The sequence below is a fragment of the Helobdella robusta genome (genome assembly GCF_000326865.2).
Source record: "Helobdella robusta unplaced genomic scaffold HELROscaffold_41, whole genome shotgun sequence".
NCBI classification, from domain to species: domain Eukaryota; kingdom Metazoa; phylum Annelida; class Clitellata; order Rhynchobdellida; family Glossiphoniidae; genus Helobdella; species Helobdella robusta.
The window spans coordinates 26,591-52,965 of NW_008704941.1; the positions used below are offsets into that span (position 1 = coordinate 26,591).

General features: G+C 32.4%; 2 protein-coding genes across 2 annotated transcripts in view; both read right to left on the minus strand.

The window, feature by feature from the left end:
* Window positions 1–806: 806 nt before the first annotated feature.
* On the minus strand, window positions 807–5,382 carry HELRODRAFT_177072 (hypothetical protein; the record flags this gene model as incomplete). The annotated part of the gene is made up of 3 exons (XM_009025310.1): window positions 807–938; window positions 3,459–3,517; window positions 5,271–5,382. The coding sequence occupies 3 exons, from the start codon at window positions 5,380–5,382 to the stop codon at window positions 807–809; spliced, it is 303 nt and encodes a 100-aa protein (XP_009023558.1).
* Window positions 5,383–6,665: 1,283 nt separating this feature from the next.
* The window catches only part of HELRODRAFT_84684 (hypothetical protein), a gene marked incomplete at both ends in the record, with an annotated part of 21,591 nt that continues 1,881 nt past the window's right edge, over window positions 6,666–26,375 (minus strand). Inside the window, 5 exons of the mRNA XM_009025292.1 lie at window positions 6,666–6,930; window positions 7,387–7,475; window positions 7,768–7,925; window positions 9,273–9,493; window positions 21,852–22,027. Of these exons, the coding sequence (XP_009023540.1) occupies window positions 6,666–6,930; window positions 7,387–7,475; window positions 7,768–7,925; window positions 9,273–9,493; window positions 21,852–22,027 (909 nt within the window). The remainder of the gene's footprint in view (window positions 6,931–7,386; window positions 7,476–7,767; window positions 7,926–9,272; window positions 9,494–21,851; window positions 22,028–26,375) is intronic.

Consider the following 26,375-nt stretch of genomic DNA (forward strand, 5'->3'; position numbering starts at 1 on the left):
TGCAGTTGCAGCTGATGAAGTTGTTGCTGTTGTTGCAATTGTTGCTGATGCTGAAGTTGAGCTAAAGCAGTCGCATCCCCCTGTTTGCAAAAGTAAATTATATTTAACAATTGTATGATTCATTTTGATTGAAAAGAAATACTTCTAACAGTACAAATCCTCATGAGTGTTACTTTGAAAGACGAACGGTTAAGAGTGCCGAACAGTGTGCATAGCCCGGAACCATTTGCTAAGTTAAATAGCCAAAAAAGTGGTTATTTTGAACGCAACATACTGACATGCTTTCAAGTAGTGGCTTTTGGATCTTATAAAGTGGGCAATTGAAAACCAAACATTATTGAACATTTTACAAAAAAAAACAAACTATAATCTTTGGTTCGTCTTTTCAAAAAGTTCTTTACAATTTTTATTTATAGCAACCGACGTTACAAGTGAAAAACATTGGAAAAAATGATAGTTTAAAAAACTAGAAGATGAAAGTAACATAAAAAAATTGCCGAGGAGTTTCAATGAGGAAAAACACAAAATGCGAACATTTGTGAAAATAAAGAAACCATTAAAATGCAATTGGAAGCTTCAAAGCAGTTTAGATATTCAAAATGATATTATAACAACTTAGGATGTCGAAACGCTTTTCGATGAGAAACAGCAGTTATGAGTTTATTAAAGATGTATGGTCCGACACCTCTGTCCTGGTTATGACATTAAACTGACCCTCACTGCCTTGTGAGTGATGTTGGATCATCAAAGGCTAGGCCCACCGCTTATAACTGTGGTTGCGTAAGGAAGGGCGTCCTGCGTAAAAATTAGCCAAATAAATTACTTATGATGACAGAAGTGACAATGGCCCTCAGTATCCGGCAGAATGGCATCGAGGGGTATTTCGGTTTCATCATAGGTAGACAAATGGCAACCCCCGATCTCGGGGAAAATGTCGTCTAAACGTGTGTTGTTGTTGTTTTATGGTCCGACACCAACGCTAAAAATTGATGTATTAATATTAAAAAATGATGGCTGACAAGCACTATGTAAATTGTTAAAAACTGAACTGTTTAAACGAAGCCAAAAAATATTTCTTCAAATTAAAACTGAAAGTTTGGTGAGGAAAACTGTTTTAGGCCATATATCAAATTCCAATATCTATCTTCAAATTTGCCAAACAAGCCATTCCACAACAGCTTCCTACGGATGCAAACCTGGCAATGATCCTCGGTGCAAACTTCGCGGCTCTGATAGACCACAGACAAACAAACACGTTCTTTCAAACTGTGAATCACAGAGAGCTTTAAATAACCACGAAACGTCATAACTTCGTTTATGAAGTAATGGTTGATTGGTTGAAATCTGTTAAAAGGCCTAATCAAAACCTGTTGGCAGATGTAATGATGACTGAAGTTAAACCAATCTCAGATATTTTCGAACCATCATATCGCCCGGCCGTTTGCATAACGAAAATAGAAACGTGTACGTACTAGAACTCACAATTTGCCACAAGACTAATCTTTTAAAAAGCAAACAATACAAACTTAACAAATACAAAGATTTAAATGTCAAACTAAAGAAATATCGAGATATCATTTTCAAAATCTTTTCCTGGAAAGTATCTACGCTTGACTTCGTCTCCGATCTCAAAGAACTGATAAAATGCCTCAAGCTACCACCTTTGCCAAACGACACACTCAATAACTTTATGAGGAATGCTATAATTCAATCGTTTGACATTTATTGTAATAGGAACAATTTATTACTAAATCTTTCGTTGTGGAAACGCTAAATAAATATTTTATGAATTTTCATAATAACATAAATTAAATCATTAACAATTTTCTCTTTTCTTATTTACGGATTGATTCTCTTTCCATTTTCTGTATGTAGATTTTTTTCAAATAAAAGAAGTTTCTATTATAATAATTATTATTATTTAAACAATTATATTACCATTTTAAATATAAAAAAATTAAATCGTTTAACATCATTGACAAGGCGTTTGACAAGGTTTCCCATAGTCGTTTGTTGTTCAAACTTCAAGGATATGGTGTGAATAGAAAGAGAGTAAAATGGATTGAGAAATATTTCAGCAACAGAACTTTTCTGGTCAAACTAGAAGATGCCTTATTAGAGCCAAAAAAAACCGGTTTTAAAAGAGGTCCCTTAGGGTGGAGTTTTGAGCCCGTTTTTTCTTATTTATATTAATGACATTTCATCTTTATGTGACAATATCCTACTTTTTGCAGATGATTCAAAAATCTACAGAGTGAAGAGGACAAAAACAGTTTTATGTGCGATATTGTAAAATAATAGTTTGGTTTAATAAATGAAAACTGAAATTTAACACAGATAAATGCCTGTTGTTAAAAATTTGCTCCAACAAACCGTGTTTACCCTACACTATTTTGGATGGCAACGGATCTCTTCATCTGCCGATGGTTAAAGAAGTTTCAGATCTTGGAGTCATTATAGATGACAAATTGAAGTTCAATTTGTTTTGAAGGTAGTTCACAAAGCGAACTCTATGCTAGGTGTTATTGCCAGAAATTTCAAATACCAATTTGACGAAGCTTTTGTAACTTTATACAAGACATTGGTGAGGTCGCACATGAAGTACGGTGTCCGAGTACGGAACCCTTACAGAGTCGGTTAAATAGAGGAGATTGAAAGGTTCAGCGAAGGACACGCGTGTGAGAACAACCTGCAGAGGTCTTCCATACGAGGACCGGTTGAGGAAATTAGAGTTGCCATCTCTGGTCTACAGACGTTTAAGAGCAGACCTTATTTTGTCATATAAAATGATACATAGTCAGCTCCTTGCCGATGTTGTTCCTACGTTACTGTTTGCACACAATGTTCGTACAAGAGGCCATAACTTCAAGCTAACTACAGGTTCAGCCATAAAGACTGCCGTAAATTTTTTTCGAACAAAGTGGTAGAAGAATGGAACAAACCGCCTTCTCTAATTTCTAATTTGTACTTGATCTGTGTACTTGTACAGTTAAATCCCTTTTGCACAAGAAAAAAATCAAAAATCAACATCATCAAAATTAGTTTCGTTTCAACTATTCAACGATTCCATTCCACCATTCAACGATTTATCATCATTTTGGTTTTTGCGTATGTTCTTATAGGTTTACGTGTTTACTCAGTTCAATTCTGTTGACATTGTTTTTGCTAATTCCATCTTATATATTATTATTTTAATTTGATTTTTTATTTTTCTGTCTTTGTTTTGCAAAGGGCTATGCCGGACCACTTAAAATAATGATAATTATTATTATTATTAAATGCGTAATTAAGCAGTGTATAATCTGGATGAAAGTGAAAGATAAAAAAATCAATTATTTTATCTGATTACCTTTGAAGTGTAACCAAAAAATTCATTTAGCAAAAGAGACTAAATTTCACATCAGTTGTTAATGTTAATAATTTATGACATCAATTTTATCATCATTCATCATACAAACCTGGTTAGGATTGATTTTGGAAATTTCATTATTTTCAACTAATGCATTGACAGATTGACCTAAATAAAATTAAAGTGTTCAAACAATCAGCATGTGTGAATATGTAAAACACAACAAACGAGTCAATAACCAAGTCAAAGAGCATACGCAACATCTACCAACCATGATCAAAATTATATTAAAACAAGCATTATAATTTTTTGCGTTCTTCCTGATGAACTCACTTATTCTCTGTTGTCTTCTACCGAAGCATTATATTCAAATTATGTCCTCATGAAGAAGTTAGATATAACCTTTTTCTGGGGCCTATTACAAATGTCAATGCCTTTATAATCTAAATACTGGTACCTTTTTATTCTAGTGATAAACTTGAAAATATGTTGAACTATATCCTATCTAGATGCCTGTGGCGCATATTTGACAACCAGTTTGTTCAAATGTTGCAGTTTGAGCACATAATTAAATTGTAACATATAATTAATTTTAACAAATTATAGCAATCACGTTCAGATCCATAAAATTAGTAAAGATGTCAGATGTAGACAAGCGTCAATTCTTACACTCGCGAGTTCATAATTGTTTCAAGACATTTAGCTCCCAATTTACAGCATCCAGGAACGGTCATGCCACAAACTGATCCAATCATAAATCCCTTAAATCTTTTTCGTACACGTCACTCATTCTTTGCTCCTCTACATTTGTTGGTGTAAACTTTTTCCTCTAATGACCAGACGGTTTTTCTGTAACTATCATCATTCAATCGAAACTGGAACCAAATCAACCAACCAAACATCCAACCAAGAAAATTGGTTAAATCAATCAATCTTCGTTTTGCGTCCAGAGACCCGGTTTCCCGAGGTAGGACGTTGTTTTCTTTGCCATCAACTTTTTGCGCCAAATTAGACGATCAGTTGTATCCATTTTATTTAAATTTAGAGCTTTCATGTCTTGCTCGATTGTTTGCGACCAGGACTTCTTTGGACGACCTTTGGGACGTGTGCCAGGTACTTCAACATCTGCAAGAGAAGTTATGGCACTGTTTCCACTTCGTTTGACATGACCAAACCACCGCAGACGGTGTTGCCGGCATTCGTCCTTTATATCATCTAAACCAGCACGACGCAGGATTTCGGTAGATTTGATGTGGCCCTTCAGACTAATTCGTTGCATCCATCGGAGCATTTTCATGTCGGTTCGTTGAAGTTGTTGTTCCAGTTTGGTTGTCATTGGTCATGTTTCTGCACCATATAACAACACCGGACGTATCACAGATTTATAAAGTCTTGATCGTAGTGGTAGTGGGCAAGGAGGCATCAATATAGAGGCAAGGAGATGCCATTTATTCCAGGCTGCATGTATGCGTGCTCGAACGGCAGCTTCAGCTGTTCCAGTACAATCCAGAATATCCCCTAGATATTGAAACGATGTGACTTTCGATACATTAATGGCTTCAAAAACAGTGCTATTTTGAATTTGTTGTTGTGGATTGATGCAAGCAGGACAAACAAAATTGGACACTTTAGATAAATCTGTTGAAATTTTTCTCGATGAATATTGCTTTTCAGCTTCCACGTTTTGATTCTCCGAGGCATTTGTTTAGACTTATGTTTTGACAGTTCGACAGCCAGGTCTGCCACAAGGAGTCTATGTTGGGCGACACATGATTCGCCAGGCATAACTTTGACGTTTTTGAATAGCCTTCGGTGTGGTTGCTTGACAGCGAAGAAATCAATTTGCGTGGCTGATGGTCCACTTTTGTATGTTATGAGATGTTCCAACCTCTTTCTAAAATATGTTTTCAGTAAACAAAACCCGTGACTTTCAGCAAACTCAAGGATGCGGTTGCCACCTTCATTCCGTTTTCCATAGCCAAAACCGCCATGTACGTTGTCAAAACCATCTGTTTTCTCTCCAACGTGGCCATTGAGATCGCCTCCAATCAGGATTGTTTCAGATTTTGGTATTGTTGAGATGGTGTCAGAGAATGCAGTCCAGAAGTCATTTTTCATCTCTTCTGATTCGCCTGTCTGTGGTGCGTATGCAGAAAAAATAATCATTGTTTGCTTTTTTATGCGAAGCTTGATCCACATGAGACGTGAATTAATCCTTTTAATATCCAGTACTTCTTGGGCTAGCGGTTCTCTGACAAAAATTCCAACACCATTTTTGGCCGTCTTTTGACCATTCCAGAATAGTTTATATTTTTCTTAGTCTGAGTTGACATGACAGACACCATTCGATTTCCATCGGGTTTCCTGAAGGCAGCAGATGTCAATCCTTCTACGCTCGAGCATTTCTGCGATTTCCATGCTGCGGCCAGTCAGTGATCCAACATTGAGCGTTCCAAGTCTAAGTACCATAGAGGGGCCATCCCTCCGCTATTGCATACTTCCCAGGGATTCTTGGAACCCCTTGACCACTTAAGGCCTGCTGGGGACTAGGGGCCGTTGTTTTTCTTTGTGATGACATAGGAATAATTTGGGGAAAAGTTTTTACATCCGGACATCCATCCTGACGACAACCACCAGTTATAAGCGGGCGGTGGGCCTAGCCTTTCGCTCAAAAGCACGCAAGGCAGCGTGGATGCAGTTTTATGTCATACCCAGGACATGGTTAAACGACATGCATACAAAAATTAAACTAAATTAAAATTATGCCAAAGCAATGAATAAATTAGATAAACTTAGAATAGATTAAATCAAATCAACTTAAGAATTTAAATTGAGAATAAATAAACTTTAAAACATTCACATCTGAATCAGTTTTCTCAATGTACGATAACTAATAACTAAATAATTATATTATATTAGTGAAAAAATTACTAACTATCAGATACTAAAGCTTGACTTGTGGCAATAGGAACCGGAATAACAACTGGTGCAAGTGGAAGAGTTGCCGTTGAGGGCACAGTTGGTGCTCCTTCTTTAAAGCCATGCACGGATGTTCCCTCTTTTGCGGCTGCATTTTCTTTTGTAGTCGCACTTTCTTTAGCAACTGCATTTTCCTTAGCAGCCGCAGCAGCCGCTGACGCTATGGTACGTTTTCTTTTCACTTCTGCAACACGATCACTTATTTGTTTAGAAATAATTTTAACTTCATCTTCGTTCACGAATCCTGACCTTACCTGTGACCAGTGTTTAATATATCGTTGCTTCAAATATTGTTAGTACAATATTTAAATAGGCCATACATAAACATGCACAGGTTTTAAATAGCAAATGAATAGAGGCATAATAACGAAACCAATCTGCTTACCATTTCCATGGCTACCTTATCCGGATCATCATTTATCATGTTGTACTCAAACTGAATGACCTCGTTTTCCTTGTGCTGTTGTTTGCGCCTTTTCGGATCGACCCTCAACCAGAACTCAATGGTATCTGTGTTCATGTCTTCTTTTTTTATTAACTCGACTTTTATGCCTGTATCCTCACTGAAGAAGTCACATTGCAAAAGTTCTTTCACAGTATATCTGCATCATAAATAGATCAACCAGCCGATAATGAATACATTCAACATTATTTATTTATGAATAAAGACATGTATCTGTATAAAATCAAAGTACAGTAAAGGCAGGTAATGCAAAACAATTTGAATAAAATAGACAGAAATTTGAAACTAAATTAATGCATGATAATCTAGAAAAAATAAGTAGAATTTTTTTACTAAATTAATACCATATTATTTACAATAAAAAAGCAACAATATTAAACGAACTAAAAAAAACTACCAGTAGAGATGAAAAATTTACTGACACAAATAAATCAATAAGCAATGAAAAAAGCATTATAAAAAAGATGACAGCTTTTTGATAAAACAAAAATAAAATAAATTTAGGAAAGTTAATATGTTGAATAGGAGTAAAAACTTCTACTCACTGCAACATTAATAATCAATCATCTAACTGAAAGTCATAAAGTAACCTCACCTTTCTTTGCTGAGATATTTGACACAACCTTCTATTATGTCCCTCATGTCTGCATTCTCAACTTTAGCAATGGCGTCAGGTTTCATACCCTGTTGAACAAATTTCAACATTTCATCTAACATTTAACATATTTAACATAGATAAACATTCTCTCTCTTTTTAAATATCAGATCATTAAATCTACATCTCCAATAGAAACACTACATGACTGTCACTAACACTTTTTGAAACGTAACCATTACTAGGTAGGCAACGCACCTCATCAGCATATCAGGTACATATCTAATAACCATAACCACAATTACAAACATCACATAATCATATCTTCAGCATGTTATACTTACTGACCAGCATAATTACATTTCAACCATCACAACATACCATAGTGACCCTCCGATAGATTTGAGCTGCATTGGAGCATTCACTGTATGGGTATTCTCCCGTTGCCATTTCTAACATACACATTCCGAATGCATATACATCCACCCCCTCATCATAGTGTTCTTCATACATCTCAGGAGCCATAAATTCAGGCGTACCTAAAATCAAAATCAACATAGGATGAGACTTCCTAAATTCTTAAAAGAATTGCAACTAATTTGGCTTAATGACATTCAAGCATAAAAAATCATATATATCAATTAATATATGGGACAGTGCAATTTTTTAAAACCTCTTAGGGAGCGAATCTGTATCTTTGTTTAAATATCTATCAAAACATCAAATCGAATAGATTAATTGGATTGTAAATAACGATCCTTTTATAATTTATTCAAACAAATTTGGGTTGAAGCAATTAATTTTTGGCTGTTAAAATTAATTATATTCCTGTCCCTCTGTGTGAAATCTTCTTGTAATTGAGTCAGCGTGCGTTGCCAAATTGAGGTTTCCACTGGCGGTTATGTAGGAAGTGGAGGTCCATCTGGTTAGGTAGGCTGGAATTGTAGACTGGCTGTTTTTTTGAGTAGGATGAGGTGGTTGACTGAGACAAAGGCGTTAATAAGATCGAGTGCAAAAGCTATAGTACGGTTGGCTGGCTTATTTTGGCTTAATTCATTGACATGTTTGTGGAGAGCCTGAAAAAGGCTGTAGTAGTGGAGTAGTTTGAGCGAGAGCCATGTTGATAGTCAGCCAATGGTAGGTGGGTTGTGATTGTTGAGAAGAGGAGAGATTGTAGAATATTTATGATGAGGGACAATACGAAAAAGATTGAGTGGCATTTATGCCAGGTTTAAGTTGAGGGATGATCCACATGGTCAGCATGTTGCAGTGCTTGATCGATCAATTAAAGAGAGTTATGAAAATGAGACTGGAGTGACCAACATGTTCGAGGTAAGTATTGGAGTTGTTGTCGGAGACAATAGCTTTGGAGTTTTTAGCTTTTGAAAAAGCTGAAAAACCGCTATGGAACTAGTGGTCAAAAGGTATAAATGATGTTCATTTCAGTCAATTCAATATTTTTTAATTTTAATATTGTAATATTTATTAAAATATAAGTTTAATTAAGACAATTAAAGCATTTTTCAAAATATCTTTCATTTATAATTTCGCCGATTAATGTCATTTATTAACAAAAACACAAAAGCACAATGTCTTGACCCAAACCAAATTCAAATTTTTTAACTCACCCCATGCCATCTTCATTTCAACAATGATGTTCTACATGCAATTTCTTATATATTTAGTAATATATTTATATAAAACCAACGAGCTAATGACCTGTATATTTACAATTTCAGATAAACGTGTTTGGATAAATGTTAAACAAAAAATTTTTTTAATTTTCCAACCATATGAAGTTTTAAAAATTCAAATTCAATATTGTCTATCATAAATTTCAGATAGGATAAAAAACAAAGTCGTAAAGAAAAACTCAACTGACAAACCTATAACACTTTTTGCAAAAGATTTATTTTTCAGAGTGGCAAGACCCAAGTCGCCAATTTTGACAGATCCAGTTGTACCGGTAATGAAGATGTTGTCACATTTCAAGTCCCTGTGAATGACAGGCGGAGTACGACTATGCAAAAAAAGTAGACCCTTTAAGATTTGGCGACACCAATTTTTCAAAACTTTCATGTTAATTCGACTGAATCTCTTTATGTAACTGTTAAGATGTTTATGTGTACGTATGTAATAATGACAATGATCATTTTTAGATTTATAATATAGTTATCAGTATAATCAATTAATGGTTCAATATTGTCAATAGGAAATAGAATAATCATTATTATAATTCAACTAAAATGTTATTCAACATTGCTTCCATAACCTTTCATGATTTAAACAAATGATAATAAACTGCTATCACTAAGCTCAGCGAAATGAAAACGCTTGTTTATAATGTCAAAATAAGATATTTATAAAACGTCTATTTATAATTGCAAAAAAATTCTTTATTTATTGCAATTTTTCAAATTTCCTCAGGAAGGTAATTTCAAAGAAAAATAACACCATTCAAAAAGAAATTTTCTAGTGCTTAGTTTATCCCAGTAAATGTTATAAAACCAATTTACTGACTAATTCGTCCTGATTAAATCTCATCACAGCCTATTAATTGACCTTCGAATTTAGCTTTCATTTTTACACTAAAATTACAAATAATCCACACATTTTTGCAAAATAATTTGTTAAGTTTTAGAATTTCAACAGTTGTGTGTCATCAACGTACATGAACAATTGGACAGGGCTGTTTTCAACAATTTTAAACGTCATTTACGCACATAATGTACGAAACTGAACTTGAGTCGCTTTCTTGAGGTATGTTACTACTTACACCAAAATTTTCAGACAAACAATTATTAACACTCGCACAACACAATCTGCCATTCTAAAAATAACATTCAACCAGATTTTTGTCTACTCCGTATGCTAGTTCATCATTAAAATTTTCAGACAAGCAATTATTGACACTCGCACAACATAACCTGACTGGTTAATAACATTCAACCTGATTATTGTCTACTCCAAGTGGTAGCAAAATTTTCATTAACAAAATTTGAAACACTTAAAAACATTCCTAAGATCTCTATATATCACAACAATCTCCTTGTAAACTAGAGTAGTTTATAATTTTAAAATGTCAATAACTCAATGGATGCGGATTTCCCTTTTTCAAAACCTTATTACTGAAGTCTAGCAAATTATTAACATCCATAAATGTTAATAAACGATCTTTGAAAATAGATTCAAGTAATTTACGTATATAGCTTCCTGTTTAATTTTTCGATTGTTCTAAAGTAGATCGTAAATCATTGTCAAGTTTCTTGAGTTCAAAACCAAAATTTTTTTGTATTTTAAGCATGATAGAACAAAAAAGCTTTTTTCGGTATTCCTATACCATCTTCGGTGTTCGAAATGATACGCTGTGTAAATGACCCAAATCTATTCTCTGTCAACTTGAACCATATTCGATATTTTTTTAATTTTAACAGTAAGTACTTCAATGTATTTTATCGACAAAATAGTTTTATAAAAAAATTTCAATTATATTTCAATTATGAAGATTTAAGTCACAGCACCTTCAAATTTTTGAACAATTTTTATCAAAATTTGGGCCAATGAAAAACGCTATCTCTTGAACTAGCTAACATATCTTAATGAAATTTTTTGTGCATATCAATGAAACAATATTATAATAAAACAAATAAAAATTATTGTTTCGAACCAAAAAATATTTGGTAAAAAAATTCTGGAAAAGTTGCATTTTTTTGAAAATTTCACCGATTTCAGAGCAGTTTAGCTCAAATCTATCGCTAAATAAATAAATGTTTTTGTTATTTAGAAGTACCTTATAGTCATAAATAAATCACAAAATTCTGTAACAAACTTTTCGAACTAACAAAGGTCAAAATGTCCAAAAAATGATAAACTCCTTTGGTTTGACGCCGTTTTCAACCACAAAGAACCAAACTTTTTTAATTTTTTAAATTGTTTTATATAGTGCTTTCATAGCTTAACAACCTATCAAAAAACAAAAATGGCAATTTTTTTTCTTTAAAAAAAAACTACTTCATAAACAGGTAAAAAAAATTTTTCTTAGAATAATTTTTAAAAATTTTTTTCAATTTCAAATTATTAAACAACATGTGTGTCACCCCAGTTTTCCGAACGACCTTTGCCCAAAAAAAATTTCTGACCGACATTTTGTCGAACGACTTATTGCCAGAAGACATTTAGCCAAAAGAAATTTTGCCGAAAGACATTTTGCCAAATGACATTTTGCCGAAGAGACATTTTGCCGAAAAAAAGTTTACTCAATGACATTGAATTATTTTTAATTGTTAAACTTGAATAATTTTTTTATTTGTTTGATTAAATTAATAATTAATATATGACTGAAAAAATAGATTTTCTATTGTCTTGTCTTGAACATTTTTATTACAATTTGCAAATCGTAATATTACGATATTGCGAATTAACTTTGTCTCAAATTGAGTGGATTTTTAGTCTTTTTTATTACGATCTACCTTTCATTGCAAATCAACTTTGTTTCTAATTGAGCGGTTTTTTTAGTCATTCTCAAAAATGTCAATCCAATTTATTAACAGTCAAAGAGATGGAAAACTACTTTCACACGGTGGTTATGTATATAGACTAGATAAAACTGTATTGGAAATGTATAAAATATCATAAATTTCGATACAGATGAAGTTAAAAAATGTACTAATAATCACAATCGTGTACCAGACTCTGGTTTGATCGAGGCAAAAAAGGTAATTGCGAAAATAAAGGAAAAGGCAGCAACAACACAAAGAACAACATCGCAAATTATAGCCGAGTTAGTTGTTAATGTTAGTGAGTCGATTTATTAAAACAATGTTTGTGTTGTGTTACTTATATTTTTAACAATTTAAAATAGGACTTCCTGTGAAGTTGATACGGTCAGGACTTTATTATCGCTTGCTTGTATTAAGCATAATTATACGTAATAATAATAATAATACGTAATAATAGAAAATAATTTTAAAGTTAAATAATTTAAATAATTTCGGTTATAAATACTGCCAAAAAAAAAAGAGTCGCCTATTCTAAGGTGACCTCGTGTCACCGGGAAATGTCGCCTTCCCAGAAAAAAGGTACCTCCAAAAGAGCAAGAGTCTCTTCACTTGAACCAACATATGAAAAACAAACATTTCAGCTAAGTCCAGTCTTCTATGTAATCGAAGCAGAAAAAGACAACGACATAACTGAACTTACTTGTTTCCGTGTTCAAAAAGAGATTTATGCACAAATAGGAGACGTAGATAATATAAAAATTGGAAGAAATAAAATAATAGTAAAAGTTAAAAACGCAAAACAAGGAGAAAAAATACAGACAATATCAAAAATTAGCACCATAAATGTAAAATGTTCACCTCATAGGTCTTCAAATTTTTCAAAGGGGGTAATCAAAACAGCATCACTAAAAAACTGTTCTGAACAGGAAATAAAAGAAGAGCTAAAAAATCAAGGAGTAGTAGATGTTAAAAGCATCACCATTAAAAAAATGAACAACTTATTAAAACCAACACTTATATCCTAACCTTTCAAACACATGAAATCCCAAAAACTATGGTAATTTGCTATGAGAAAGTAGAAGTGAGAGAGTATATTCCAAATCCGATGAGGTGTACCAAATGCCAAATATATGGTCACCATAAAAATATATGTAGCAATAAAAGAGTTGTCTGTAGTAACTGTGGTGATTTAGGACACTCTCATACTAGAAAAAAGTCATGTAATAATAATACAAACTGTTATCACTGTAGAGAAAAGCACACGAACTATGACAAATCATGCCGAGTATACAAAGAGCAAAAAGAAATAATAAGAATCAAGATCATGAATAAAATCACCATCCCGAAAGCAAAACAAATATTAAAAAAAACAACTCAGCAAAAAACATCTGCAACCATAACCAAAAATTGTCCTCAGAAGGCTGACAAAAGCACATCTTGCAATTTGATCCAGGCAGAGCTACTCAAGGTTTATAGAAAGAATGAAGATAAAGACTCAACTAATAAAAATAATAATGACAACAAGCTCAAATATCAAAATAAAACATGCTGCCAACAAACAATAAGCAGCAACGAAGACGATAATGATGTTTTCCCCCAACGGACGAAACAGAAGAAGCATGCCATAACCTAGCTAAAATACTCAATCATACTTATAACAACAAACATGGATAAAAAAATCCATGCAAAATTAATGACAACAACAATACAGAAAAAGAAATCAAAATTCTACAGTGGAATATCAGAGGAATACAAAGCAATTTCCCAGAACTACAGATATTAATAGCCGAACAACAACCACAAATAATATGCTTACAAGAAACAAAACTAAACGCAAATAAACAAATAGATATCAAACAATATGTAAACTACTCAAAAGCAGCTGAACCATCTCAAACAAATTCAGCTGGTGGAATAACAACATATATTAATAATACAATAACGCAATCAGAAATTAAAATTAATCAAAATTTAAACATAATAGTAACAAAAATAACAACCAACAAAACCATAACCATTTGTAATATGTATTTGCCACCTAACACATTGACAAGAACAGAAGAGATTCTAAAGATCCTCAATGATCTTCCCAAACCTTTAATTCTCATTGGAGATTTCAATGGTCAGTCATTTGTGGGGGAACAAACGTAGAAACCTACAGGGCAAGTGCATTGAAGAAATAATAACACGAGGGGATATCCAATTAATAAAGCCTACTGGTCCCACATATTTTCATGAACAGACAAATTCTTTCTCTACAATAGACCTTACAATGGCTTCCTCATCAATAAAGGATGATATTGGTTGGTCCGTTCTCGGCGATCAGCACGGTAGCGATCATTTCCCAATTATCGTCAAAATTAAGAGCTCAGATTAGATCAGACAGAGGAACACAACTAAATTTCATAAAAACGGACTGGAAGCTATTCAAAGAGTTTTGTATAAACCACTTCATAACATGGGAGATCACAACCGAAGACCCGTTGGAAGTGTGGACCAAAATAATAATGCAACTAATCCATCAAACAACACCAGTAGTAAAAAACAAAAATAAAAAAATAATAAATCCATGGTTCAATGAAAATTGCAAAGCAGCAATCAAAAATAAACTTAAACACGTAAAAATTTTTAAAAATTGTCCTACCACAAGCAATTTAAAGAGGCAAAAGCGATGACAAGAAAAATTATAAGACAGGAGAAATTAAACTGTTGGAAAAAGTTTGTAAATAGTATGAAAAGCAACACTCCAATGAAGATCATATGGAGAATGATTAACAGAATTAGAAACAGGAAAACAAAAATTCATGCACATCACATAAAGGACCAAAACAAAAAATACGAAACAGATGAGGAAGTAGCGAATATTTTGACAACTCACTTCAAAAATAAATCTTTAGCAAAAAACCATAGGAATCCTTTCATAGTACATAAAGAGAGCAAAGAAAAAACCATCCTAGACTTCAAATCAAACAACAGCGAAATTTATAACCAACCAATAACCTTCAAGGAAATGATAAGTGAAATTAAAAACAGTCGGAACTCCTCCCCTGGTAAAGACCAAATTACATATGACATACTAAAAAACATCCCATCAATAGCAGCTGAAAAACTCTTAGAAATATATAATTACATATGGACAAGTTCTAAAATTCCAAAAATCTGGCATCATGCAATAGTGCTCCCCTTCAATAAACCAGACGAGCCCAAAGAGTCACCAGATAGCTATAGACCCATATCCTTAACCAGTTGTACATGCAAAATTTTCGAGAAAATAATTCACAATAGATTAATCTGGTATCTCAACCAAAATAACATAATAACAAATACCCAATGCGGTGGAAGAAAAGGTAGATCAACGATTGATCACATTATATCAATGGAAACTTACATAAGGAATGCTTTAGCCAACAATGAACAGCCATTAACCATCTTTTTTGATGTAGAAAAGGCATACGATACCACATGGCAATATGGAATCATGGACAATCTACACAAAGCGGGCCTAAGAGGATTATTACCCAAGTTCATAGAAGGCTTTTTATCAAATCGTACATTTCAAGTACAAGTAAATAATGTTCTGTCAGAAGTCATGCATTTGGAGATGGGCATACCCCAAGGAAGCATCCTATCTCCAATCATTTTTTGCCTAAACATCAACACAATCAACTACATACTTCCAAAAAGTATATTGACATGTTTATACATGGACGACCTGGCAATAACCATCAAAGACAAACAAATAAACAATATTGAAAAAAAACAAATAAAATATTGGAAGACATTGATAAGTGGTCAACAACAAATGGGATAAATTTCTTAAAAACCAAAACATATGGCCTGATTTTCTCCAGAAAAAAAAGAAAAGAATAACCAAGAATAGTTTTCCAAAATAATGAAATAAAATTTAAAAAAGAATATAAATTTCTGGGAGTTACGTTCGATAATAGATTAAACTTCATCTCTCACATCACCAAAATTAAAATCAAATGTCAAAAAGCCCTAAATTTAATTAAAACAATATCACACTATAATTGGGGTGCAGATCAAAACAACCTTCTAATAACTTATAAAGCTATGATAAGAGCCATTTTAGATTATGGTTGCCAGGCATATGGAGCAACAAGAAACTCCTATATTAAAACCATAGAGCCTATTATTAACGAAGCATTAAGAAGATGTCTTGGGGCCTTTCGCACATCGCCAGCAGAAGATCAAAACCCAAATCAACAATCCAGCCTACAAACATATCATGTTAACATCAAATAACTCGACTAGAAAACCAACAAAAGCAATCCCTACAATAAATAAAAGAGTTGAAAAGCATCTAGAAAAAATAGGGGAAATAAAAATAATGCGGGAAATAGAGGCAGAAGTGGCACCCTGGGCTAGGAAAACACCTGAAATAGACCTCTCAATTAACGAAATCGACAAAAACCCAAATTTATGCAAAATCATATACCATGAAATAAGACAAAAGCCCCAAAAGCATAGCAATATATACAGATGGATCAAAAATGGGAAATTCTACATCATCAGCAGTTGTCATCCCCACCACAAAGGAAACATTATTCCAACATCTACCAACCTATGCATCAATATTCACAGCAGAGTTAACAGCAATAAAGATGGTCTTCAATCATACCATAAATGAGACCAACAAAGAATACATGATTTTTGCTGACTCGCTATCCAGTTTGATGGCAATAGAAAATCATAAAGCAAACAACCCACTAATAACACAAATTCAAAATTCTATAAATACACATATGACAATAAATAACAACAAGATAAAATTTGTGTGGATACCGAGTCACAAAGGAATAGAAGGGAATGAAAAAGCCGATAAAGCTGCAAATCTGGCTCATCGCCTCCCTATCTCAAACATACCCATACTCTGATATCAAGGTGATAATCAACCAATACATGGCATCGATGTGGCAACAAGAATGGAGCAAAAGCAAAAGCTTTCTAAGGAAATCAACGCCAAAAATTGAACCTAAGGGATCAAAGACAATAACTGTTGAAAGGCGATTCCAGACAGCGATAAATTGAATCAAGATTGGCCACACTAGATTAACAGATACATGGATCCTTGAAAAAAAGACTCCTCCAAGGTGCGAAATATGTGGAACACAGCTCACAATTTTCCATATAATCATAGAGTGCAAAAAATACAACCAACCCAGATCAGAATTCAATATCCCAGCAAATATGCAGGAAATTTTTTTAAATCGGGAGAATATAAATAATTTAATAGGATATATTACAAAAATTGAACAAATTAACAAAATTTAAATTTAACACTATTAAATCGAAAGAATGAATAAGGGAAAGAATGAAGAAATGAAATAAAAGAAGATACAGGCGTGAAGATAGCCAGAATGTGCTGAAACGCCGTTAAAAATGCATCTCAACAACAATTTAAAATAATGTACATATTAAGAATATTGTATATATATTATGTATATATATTTGGTAGAGTTTTCAGTTTACAGAATAAAATTTTTTTGATTTGTGTCTACGTCTCAACCTTGCCGCTAAGAATCCGCTACAGTAGTTATAAGTAATGATGGCCAAGCTGCCAACTTATTTAGTTAATATTTTAGCAGTGCCTATAACAGGTCTTAAATGTTTTTTCAGGTGTTTTGGTGAAGTGCAACATTTAACACATCATTGACACTTAATAGGTTTAGCCTTATATAAAAATAATATCTTCTTATTAGGTCTCCTATTATTATTTTATGACTTCGATTTAAAAAAATATTTTAACTTGAAAATATAATATCAATATGCTTGTGGTATATCATTGAAAGCTCTATTTATATAGTTTATGATGATTGAAATATTGAAAACTATAAAGTTATTTTCTGTTATTATGCAACATAATATGCAATTTGACTGCGGTTATGGTGTAGTAAGAGTGCCGGTCAATGATGTTTGCGTCATCAGGTTCAAAACAAGGCTGCATCAATCAATCAATCAATCTTCGTTTAGCGTCCAGAGACCCAGACTGAGGTAGGACGTTGTTTTCTTTGCCATCAAGACTGTTTCCTTTTCAAGCATTCCAATCTTCTAATTAGTTTTTCATTTTCATAATTCAAAATCGTGAATTAAATTTCCAAGAATGATTTCTATGTTTTTTTATTTTTCCTAGGTTTAGATGTCAGTCCATCATCTTTCTATTCATAGATTATGAATAAAGTGTTATAATAAAGTTGATTAGAGTAAAGTTAGTTCTAGCCAAGAGTTTAAGTAATAAGTTTATTACTTAAACTCATATATATATCGATAAAAACAAATAACATAGCAACACGTGAAAATAAAAATGTTTGTGCGTGTGCACTGATACAGAATGTCTTTTGAGCATATAACATGGCTGCAGCATGGTGCCCAGACAAGACATTATGCATGCATGTAGATGTAGTACACAAGTGTATGCATGTATTTGGCCATGTAAATATATTGCGCAGAAAAACAAGTGTAAATGTTTTAATTAAGAAACAAAAGTGTGAAAGTTTTAATGTAAAATTTGATGAAGTGAAGCTGTGTACTTGCATGCAACAGACAAGCTAGAATAATATATCAAACTTGATTGGTATTTAATGAGTAAAAATTTGTCACATAAATAATTAAACATATGATAAACATTACAAATGATCAGCAGTAATGTCATACAGCTAATGTTAAATGAACAAAATATAAATGACCTTGCAGAAAATGCAAACTTCACTCTATGGACATTATTTCACAGAAGAGGCCAAAGCAGTGCGTTGATTACAACCTCACTAGTTGTAGTATGATTTCAGAATTATGTATTACACACGCACGCACACACACAAACGCGCACACACACAAATATATTTGTTGATTACTAAACTAAACTGTCTTTACAGCTATTTATTTAAAGATTTAAAACACCACTTAAATACTTAAATATCATTCAAGTATATAAATACTCTAAATACTTAACAAAACTGCTTGTACATAATACTCATTAAGTACTAAATAATTTGTTTTGGTACTTGACACATATCCTTAAAAACCTTTTTGCCAAGTACTTAGTTTTTGTACTTTGGCACATTTTCGAAGTACTTAAGTCAACATTGACACAAGCATATTTCATGTATATATGAGTGTTTCTGGGTGTGTATGTGTGTGGTTAGATAGTTATACAAATCACCATTAAAAAAGTAATAAATGTCCATTGTAGACGATAATGTAACTTAACTGCTAGAAATGTGACACACAACCTCGTTTTCACCTCGTTTGTTCACAAATATAATATTTGATTTTAAGCAATATTATATCATCTTTTTACATTAGACAACATGCTCATCTCAACCTTCCACTGTTGAGTCTGGTCCAAACAAAATGCAGTTCCAAATCAAACGAATCTTCGGCAGTAACAACAAAGTTATTTGAAATACAAACGAAAATATTTATGATGAAACATTTTTCGTGTCAATCTTAAAAAATTAATTATTTACAAATTTCCATCAAAATTATTGGCAAACATATTGAAAAACTACAAAACAGTTATTGAACATTAACAAAAATGTTTCCCACCATGAAAAAAATTTTGACTGTAACCACAAAACAACTAAAATGTTTCTATCCAAAATTAAGGAAAATAAGCAAATTCTCCAGAAATTATAAGAACGATGCCGATGAAAATGATAGAAAATAAGATATGATAGAAAATAAGAAAATTTAAAAAAATACGTTTAAGGACATGTTACAAAGTTGAGCTCTCAATTAAAAATATATTGATAATATTTATTAAAAAAGAGTGTATCTACAATATGAGCAATGTACCGGAAATAATTTTTGAAAGCACAATTTTTTCTTGTAACCACCAAGCTCATCATGACAATGTGCCTCATTTATTCACCTGCCCCAGTAGTGGATCTTTTGTTATAATTTAGAATCATATGTTATAATTTGATACAATTTGTTATCATTTGATACCATTTGTTTAAAAAATCATGAAATGTTTTTAGACCATCAATGACTTTGACATGTGGAAAGAAAGTTGGATGTTGGAGATGATTGGATGAAAAACTTTACATTTTTTATGTGTTTGGCCAATGGAAATAAAGGAATAGTAAAAATGAAAGAGAGTGAAGAAAGGAAATTATTCAGTCCTGGGATGCCTACAATAATCAATCTTCGTTTAGCATCCAGAGACCCAGGTACCCAGATTCAGACAGAGACTCGGGGATGCCTGCAACCTAGAGATAATATATTGCTGTAACTTTCAAGGCAGGTTCTAAAAAATTTTCAATTGAAGAATTAAAACACCATTTACAAAACTATTTTTAATTATACACAAATTTATAAACAACGTCTATTAAATTAATAATTTCAAAAATTTTCGTTCTCGCATTGTCTAGATTATACCAGTTCATTTCTTTTTAAGGATATTCTAGAAGGTTCTTGTGCAATTTAGAGTATAAAACCGCCCTCTTCTCACTTCTGTTCGTTACAAAAGAGTTTGGTGTACTAGAACAGGGCCATATTTTCCAAATAAACAATCTTCATTTGTGCTTGAGGTTTCCTATGTTCACTAAAACTTTGGAGAGCGTTATTTCCTTTGTTATTCAACTATACTAAGTCATTGATGTTGAATCCAATACCACTTCCTTTCCAGTCATACCAAGTTTTGGTCGCATCTGTGCTGCCTTATTTTAGGCATGTGTTCATGGATTCTGTTCAATCACTAACGAAGGTCATCCACACATTCAGCTATTGGCTGGGGAGTTTCGAACGGTATTTTACATTTAGGATTAAATGGAGTCCTTAGCATTGTTCCAAAAAATATGATGGAATTTTTTTAACAATTTTGTAAACCACACTTGGATACGCCTTGAGAAACAACAGATCCAAAGTGATCCTCTGATGCTTCAATACAATAATGCCTTTGAAAAGCAAGGGCAAGATATCCACTGAAGCTCACACACATCATAACAAGGAGACAAAGTAATGTTATAGCACTTAATTTTTGCCTCCTAAACATTCATTATCATCCTAATTTTCGTCATCATCATCATCATCATTATTCTCTTTTTGAAAGACAACGGTATTTGTTTATTCCAGTTTCTTTCATTTTCGCTGATTGATGCTCTATCAGTCTTTTGAGTAGTAAATTCATGAAAATGGCAATAATGATAATAAATTATTAGAAGTTGCTGAAGCACAAATAGAATGCACAAATGAATTATCAAAATGTCAAAATTGTGTCACATTATCAAATGAAGCAATAGGACCTTTGTTTTTGTGTTGAACAACATGTACAACAGTTGGTAGTAAAAGTTAAAAGGTGAATAATATGTAATACATAACTCTAAAGTTTTCGATACTTTCATTTCTCTCTTTCAAATAATTTAGCTTCTCTTCCTCTACCTGATAACATTTACATTATTATGGATTTTCTTTCTAATAGGAGTACTACAACTTTTTTCAGTTCGCAACTATCCCTAACTTTATCAATTAAGTCTAGAGTAGTTTAAGGATCTCTACTTGGGCCTTCAACTCTCCTCAACAAAACGTTTTCTTAACACATGTAGAACAATGTTTAATTCCCACTTGTATTAGACAAGGCCCATTTTAACTTGTTATACTAACATTTCAATTTGATAATTGGCAATAAAATGTTATGTAACATGCAAATTACTGAATTGACTTTTATAAAATAATTTTGAACGATTTGAAGGATTTTTCAAAAAAATTGAAATCAAATTTTTCATCTGAAAGTAATCAAAACAGAAATCAAATTGATTTTGTACATCGAAGTATCACTATGAAATATGCATCATCACACTCTCACATTGCATCAACTCTTTATTTTCCAGTTGGCTAAAACTTACCTCTATATGCCCAATCAGGAAAAATAATGCTGAATCTTTCAATAACGATTGAAAATAAAACTGGCCAAGATTTAAAAAGTAACAATAAAAACAAACGAACGTTTTAAGAGTTCCCGAGGTCATAAGTTCAGTAACAAGAACAATTATTTTCTTGTTTTTTGATGGGGTCTCCTCAAAGTAGTCGTAAAACCTGACAATGTTAGGGTGCTGGAGAGTTTTTAGCATTTCTGCTTCTTCTTTGAAACGCTGATGCTCACTTTTCTGCCAGGTTCGATCCTGTAATGAAATGTTTTCTAAGATCGTTTTATTACTCAGCAAATTAATTACAATCGCTATTCTAACAAAAAGTAGGGAATATTCCATTGAAGTGGTCAGATATACAAATTCAAAACAATGAAATTATTTTTGAAGATTAAAAGAATTAATAACACAAAGTTATTTATGTCAAATAAATTTATTTGGGTTATGATTTAAAAATTTAAAAAAAAAATTAAAAAACTGTTTAGATAACTCTAAAAAAAACATTTTAATTGTTTTCAAAATTGTTTTCTTTTGCTTTTTCTTTCTGTTTTTGAAGCCATTAAAATAGAGAAAGTCACATCGTTTCAATATCTAGGGGATGTTCTGGATTGTACTGGAACAGCTGAAGCTGCCGTTCGAGCACGCATACGTGCAGCCTGGAATAAATGGCATCTCCTTGCCTCTATATTGATGCCTCCTTGTCCACTACCACTACGATCAAGACTTTATAATTCTGTGATACGTCCGGTGTTGTTATATGGTGCAGAAACATGACCAATGACAACCAAACTGGAACAACAACTTCAACGAACCGACATGAAAATGCTCCGATGGATGCAACGAATTAGTCTGAAGGACCACATCAAATCTACCGAAATCCTGCGTCGTGCTGGTTTAGATAATATAAAGGACAAATGCCGGCAACACCGTCTGCGGTGGTTTGGTCATGTCCTGGTCGCAAACAATCGAGCAAGACATGAAAGCTCTAAATTTAAATGAAATGGATACAACTGATCGTCTAATTTGGCGCAAAAAGTTGATGGCAAAGAAAACAACGTCCTACCTCGGGAAACCGGGTCTCTGGACGCAAAACGAAGATTGACTGATTGATTGCTTTTGAAACAATTTTTCAAACTTTAAATTTCTTTTTTTGTTAGAAAGTTGCTGAACTTTTCTTGAGTAAACCTCTGAATTTGACAGATCTATTCTATGGTACTATAATTTCAAATTGTTCATGACAAATAAAGTCAATTTAATGACATAATTCTTAAAATGCAGCTGCTAATAAGTTCACAATTTATTGCAAAGTCTTAAGCTTAAATTAAAAAAATAATATAAGGAGATGTTTTCGAGTACTTTTTCTCAAGTACAAGTACATACTAACATATATGAAAGTATACATATACAAGTACTGAGAATAAAATTTTTCCAAGTACAAAGACTTACACCTCAAGTACAAGCACTACAGATCAAGTACGAAAGAACAAAGATAACTCTAAACATCAAAACAATTAAATAACTTCTATTTCAAATCAATAAAAAATTCAATCAAGTATGTTGTTACTGGGGCTGTACAGGATTAAACTTTTTCAAATCAGGCCAGAGCCGTAGTCACATGCAAATTAGTGCAAAGCACATTTTGTTATAACCTGTGACTTCATAAGAAGGCTTGCAATTTGTCTCAAATCCAGTATAAAACCTTGTTACATTACATCTCTATCAATAAATGTACTTGAATTAAATAAAATTGAACTGATACCACTTAATCAATTTTCGTATATACTGTTGTAATCTTTAACGCTTGTTATTACAAACACTTCAATGATCTCTATATTTCCAACACCAGTGTTATAGCTTCTAACGATCGTTAAGTTATCATTGTTCTGTAGGCTCATGATTTCCTATAGATGAACAAGACTGCTTCAAATGCAAGCTTGTAATAGGAACACTAATCTAATCCAAGTAACTACAAAAATCACGTCTACGGCTTTGCTTCAAACCACGCTATTCAAACCACGCTTTGCTACTTCTGCCCCTCCTGATTCTGACAATCCAAAGATTACAAATATAGCAAAGATAACAAATAATAAAGATAACAAATAATATACCTTAATTTGAACATCGCTGAGGTTATAAAAATACCATCATATTCAAACATGCACGTGGAAAGGAAACAAGCATACAATAAAAGCATGTTTTAAGACATGTAAAATTATACATGAATGCATCACACATGTTAACATATTTTGAAAAACTATCTTAGTGCTTGGTGTTAATTTCTGAAAATTTAAAAGCAATTAAGACATAATCAAAATAGTCACATTAATCAGTATATACACAAACGATACAATCATTTTGTATATACACAATATGATCATTGATTAACATACACTCACATACATGTTCACACCTGTAAACATAGACGCACATGCGTGTATACAAATATACACAAAAACATCAACACACACATTGAATATTAAAACTTAAATGACAAAATCTGGCTCTAATCTGAAATCTGGCACAATTTCAAATTTGGAACAATGGCAGAAATCTCCAAATAAAATATTAGTCTCCTTAAAATTTTCAACTGTAACTTTTCAAATTTTTGTAAAGCACATTTTACTTATAAATTTTCAAGTATGATAATTGATATGTGTAATTTTGCACAAGTAAATTTCACATTTAATTTTTCCAGTTAATTTTTCTAGTTGCTTCTTTTCTGTCTTTCATAAGAACAAATGTTTATTTAATTTTTAATTGACGTTTTGCAAAACTTTGACAATTTATGTTCCAGGTGGTTGTGCTAGATGAGTTCTTCAATGAACTCTTTCACACCATCCTGCCTTCTTTTTATTATGTTGTATCATAGTGAGGAGGAAATAAAAATACTGTATTGTATTGCATTGTAAGTACAATAATAACAAGTACAAATACAAGTACATAGATGTCAAGTGCAAGTACTTAAAATTGGTACTTGAGTTCAAGTACCATACCAACCACATGTACTCCATCACTGATAATATACAAGACTAAAAACAACAGTTTCAAAGTTCGTTTTGATCGTCAGGAAGGTTCCAGCTCAGTCATCATTAAAGTTCAGGTTCTGTTTGGTTCAGCCATAAGTAACTTTTTAATATTAGTAGCCTAAAAAATTTATCTTTGACTATCTCCTCCAGACACCCGGCCAGAGCTGGATAATATGTCTAGTTAGTGATAAAAGGACAAAAACTGTTGGCATTAAAATTGATTGGCAGGGAAATTCATACATATTTGCAGTTTGCCCCATACACCCTGATTTTTTTTCTTAAGAACTGTAAGCAAGTAATAAACTAACTACTCCTGCTATAACATTAATTACATCCCAGCCAGTATTAATAAGGATGTTACAATTACCTATTCATAGATGATTAATGGGAGATTTTATAAAAGATGCATACAAATAATATAAGAAAAAAGTGGCTATCATCATATTTTACAAAACAATATTGACAATAAACTTTGTGACAAGCACTAATAAGTTGAACTTTAGATTTATTTTATCAGATTACGAGTGAATATATAATAGAACAAAATTATTAACTTTTGAAATTGCCATTATTGCACTCGACTTTAAATCAATATTAACGAATGAAATATTTTTTAAAAAGATATTAAGTGAATTCAGTACCAGAGAATTGATTAAAAACACTCACCTGGAAACCATGTATAAATCATCGGTTTTGATAATCATCATCATAATAATAAATGATGGCCTATAATGATGCAAGTAAGCAATCATATGTGTGTGCGTGTGTTTGGGCATGTATACATATTTATAAGTGATTTCACAATTTATAAACTGTTGCAAATATAAATATATGTATATGAATATCGTTACAAATTTTAGCCTACAAGAACATCACAAGAGAAATATTTTGCATATATAATCTGTATTGTCACTCATTTTTAGTTAACGAAGATTAAATTTGATGTCAAATTTTAATGAAAAAATTAAAAATGTTCTTTAGAACCTTTTTATTTGTTATACTATTAGTTATTTGTAGTTATATAAGAAAAATTTATTAGAAATTTTATTAAAATTTAATACCTGCCATACACCTTCATTGATTTATATTGCTGATATGCCACACCTTGATATGCAACGGATTTTAATGGTTAAAAGTGCCTGGTCATGCTGTTGCATGCAAAGAGATCCCCACCTATCTTATGCAATTTGTGTCATGTATGGTTTTCATGTGTGTTATTCAAACCTCTGAAGCAAGTGCATAAAAGGGATTGATCTTTAACTTCAACCTAGTGTATATGTGAGTACATGGTATATGTATATATATATATATATATATATATATATATATATATATATATATATATGTATCAGTTTTATCAGGCTCGATATCTATTGCTTTTGAGTGGTGAGATGGGTGTCAACCATCTGGCAGATGTTGTGTAATTGGCTTATTACAAATTCACCACCATCTTTGAGAACTTCAGTAGTCATTGCATAATCTATACCAGGTGCTTTGTTACAGTTGAGAATCTTGATTGCAATGTTAAATCCTTTCGTGTTATATTCCCTAGTGGAACACTTGCTATGTCTGTAGTT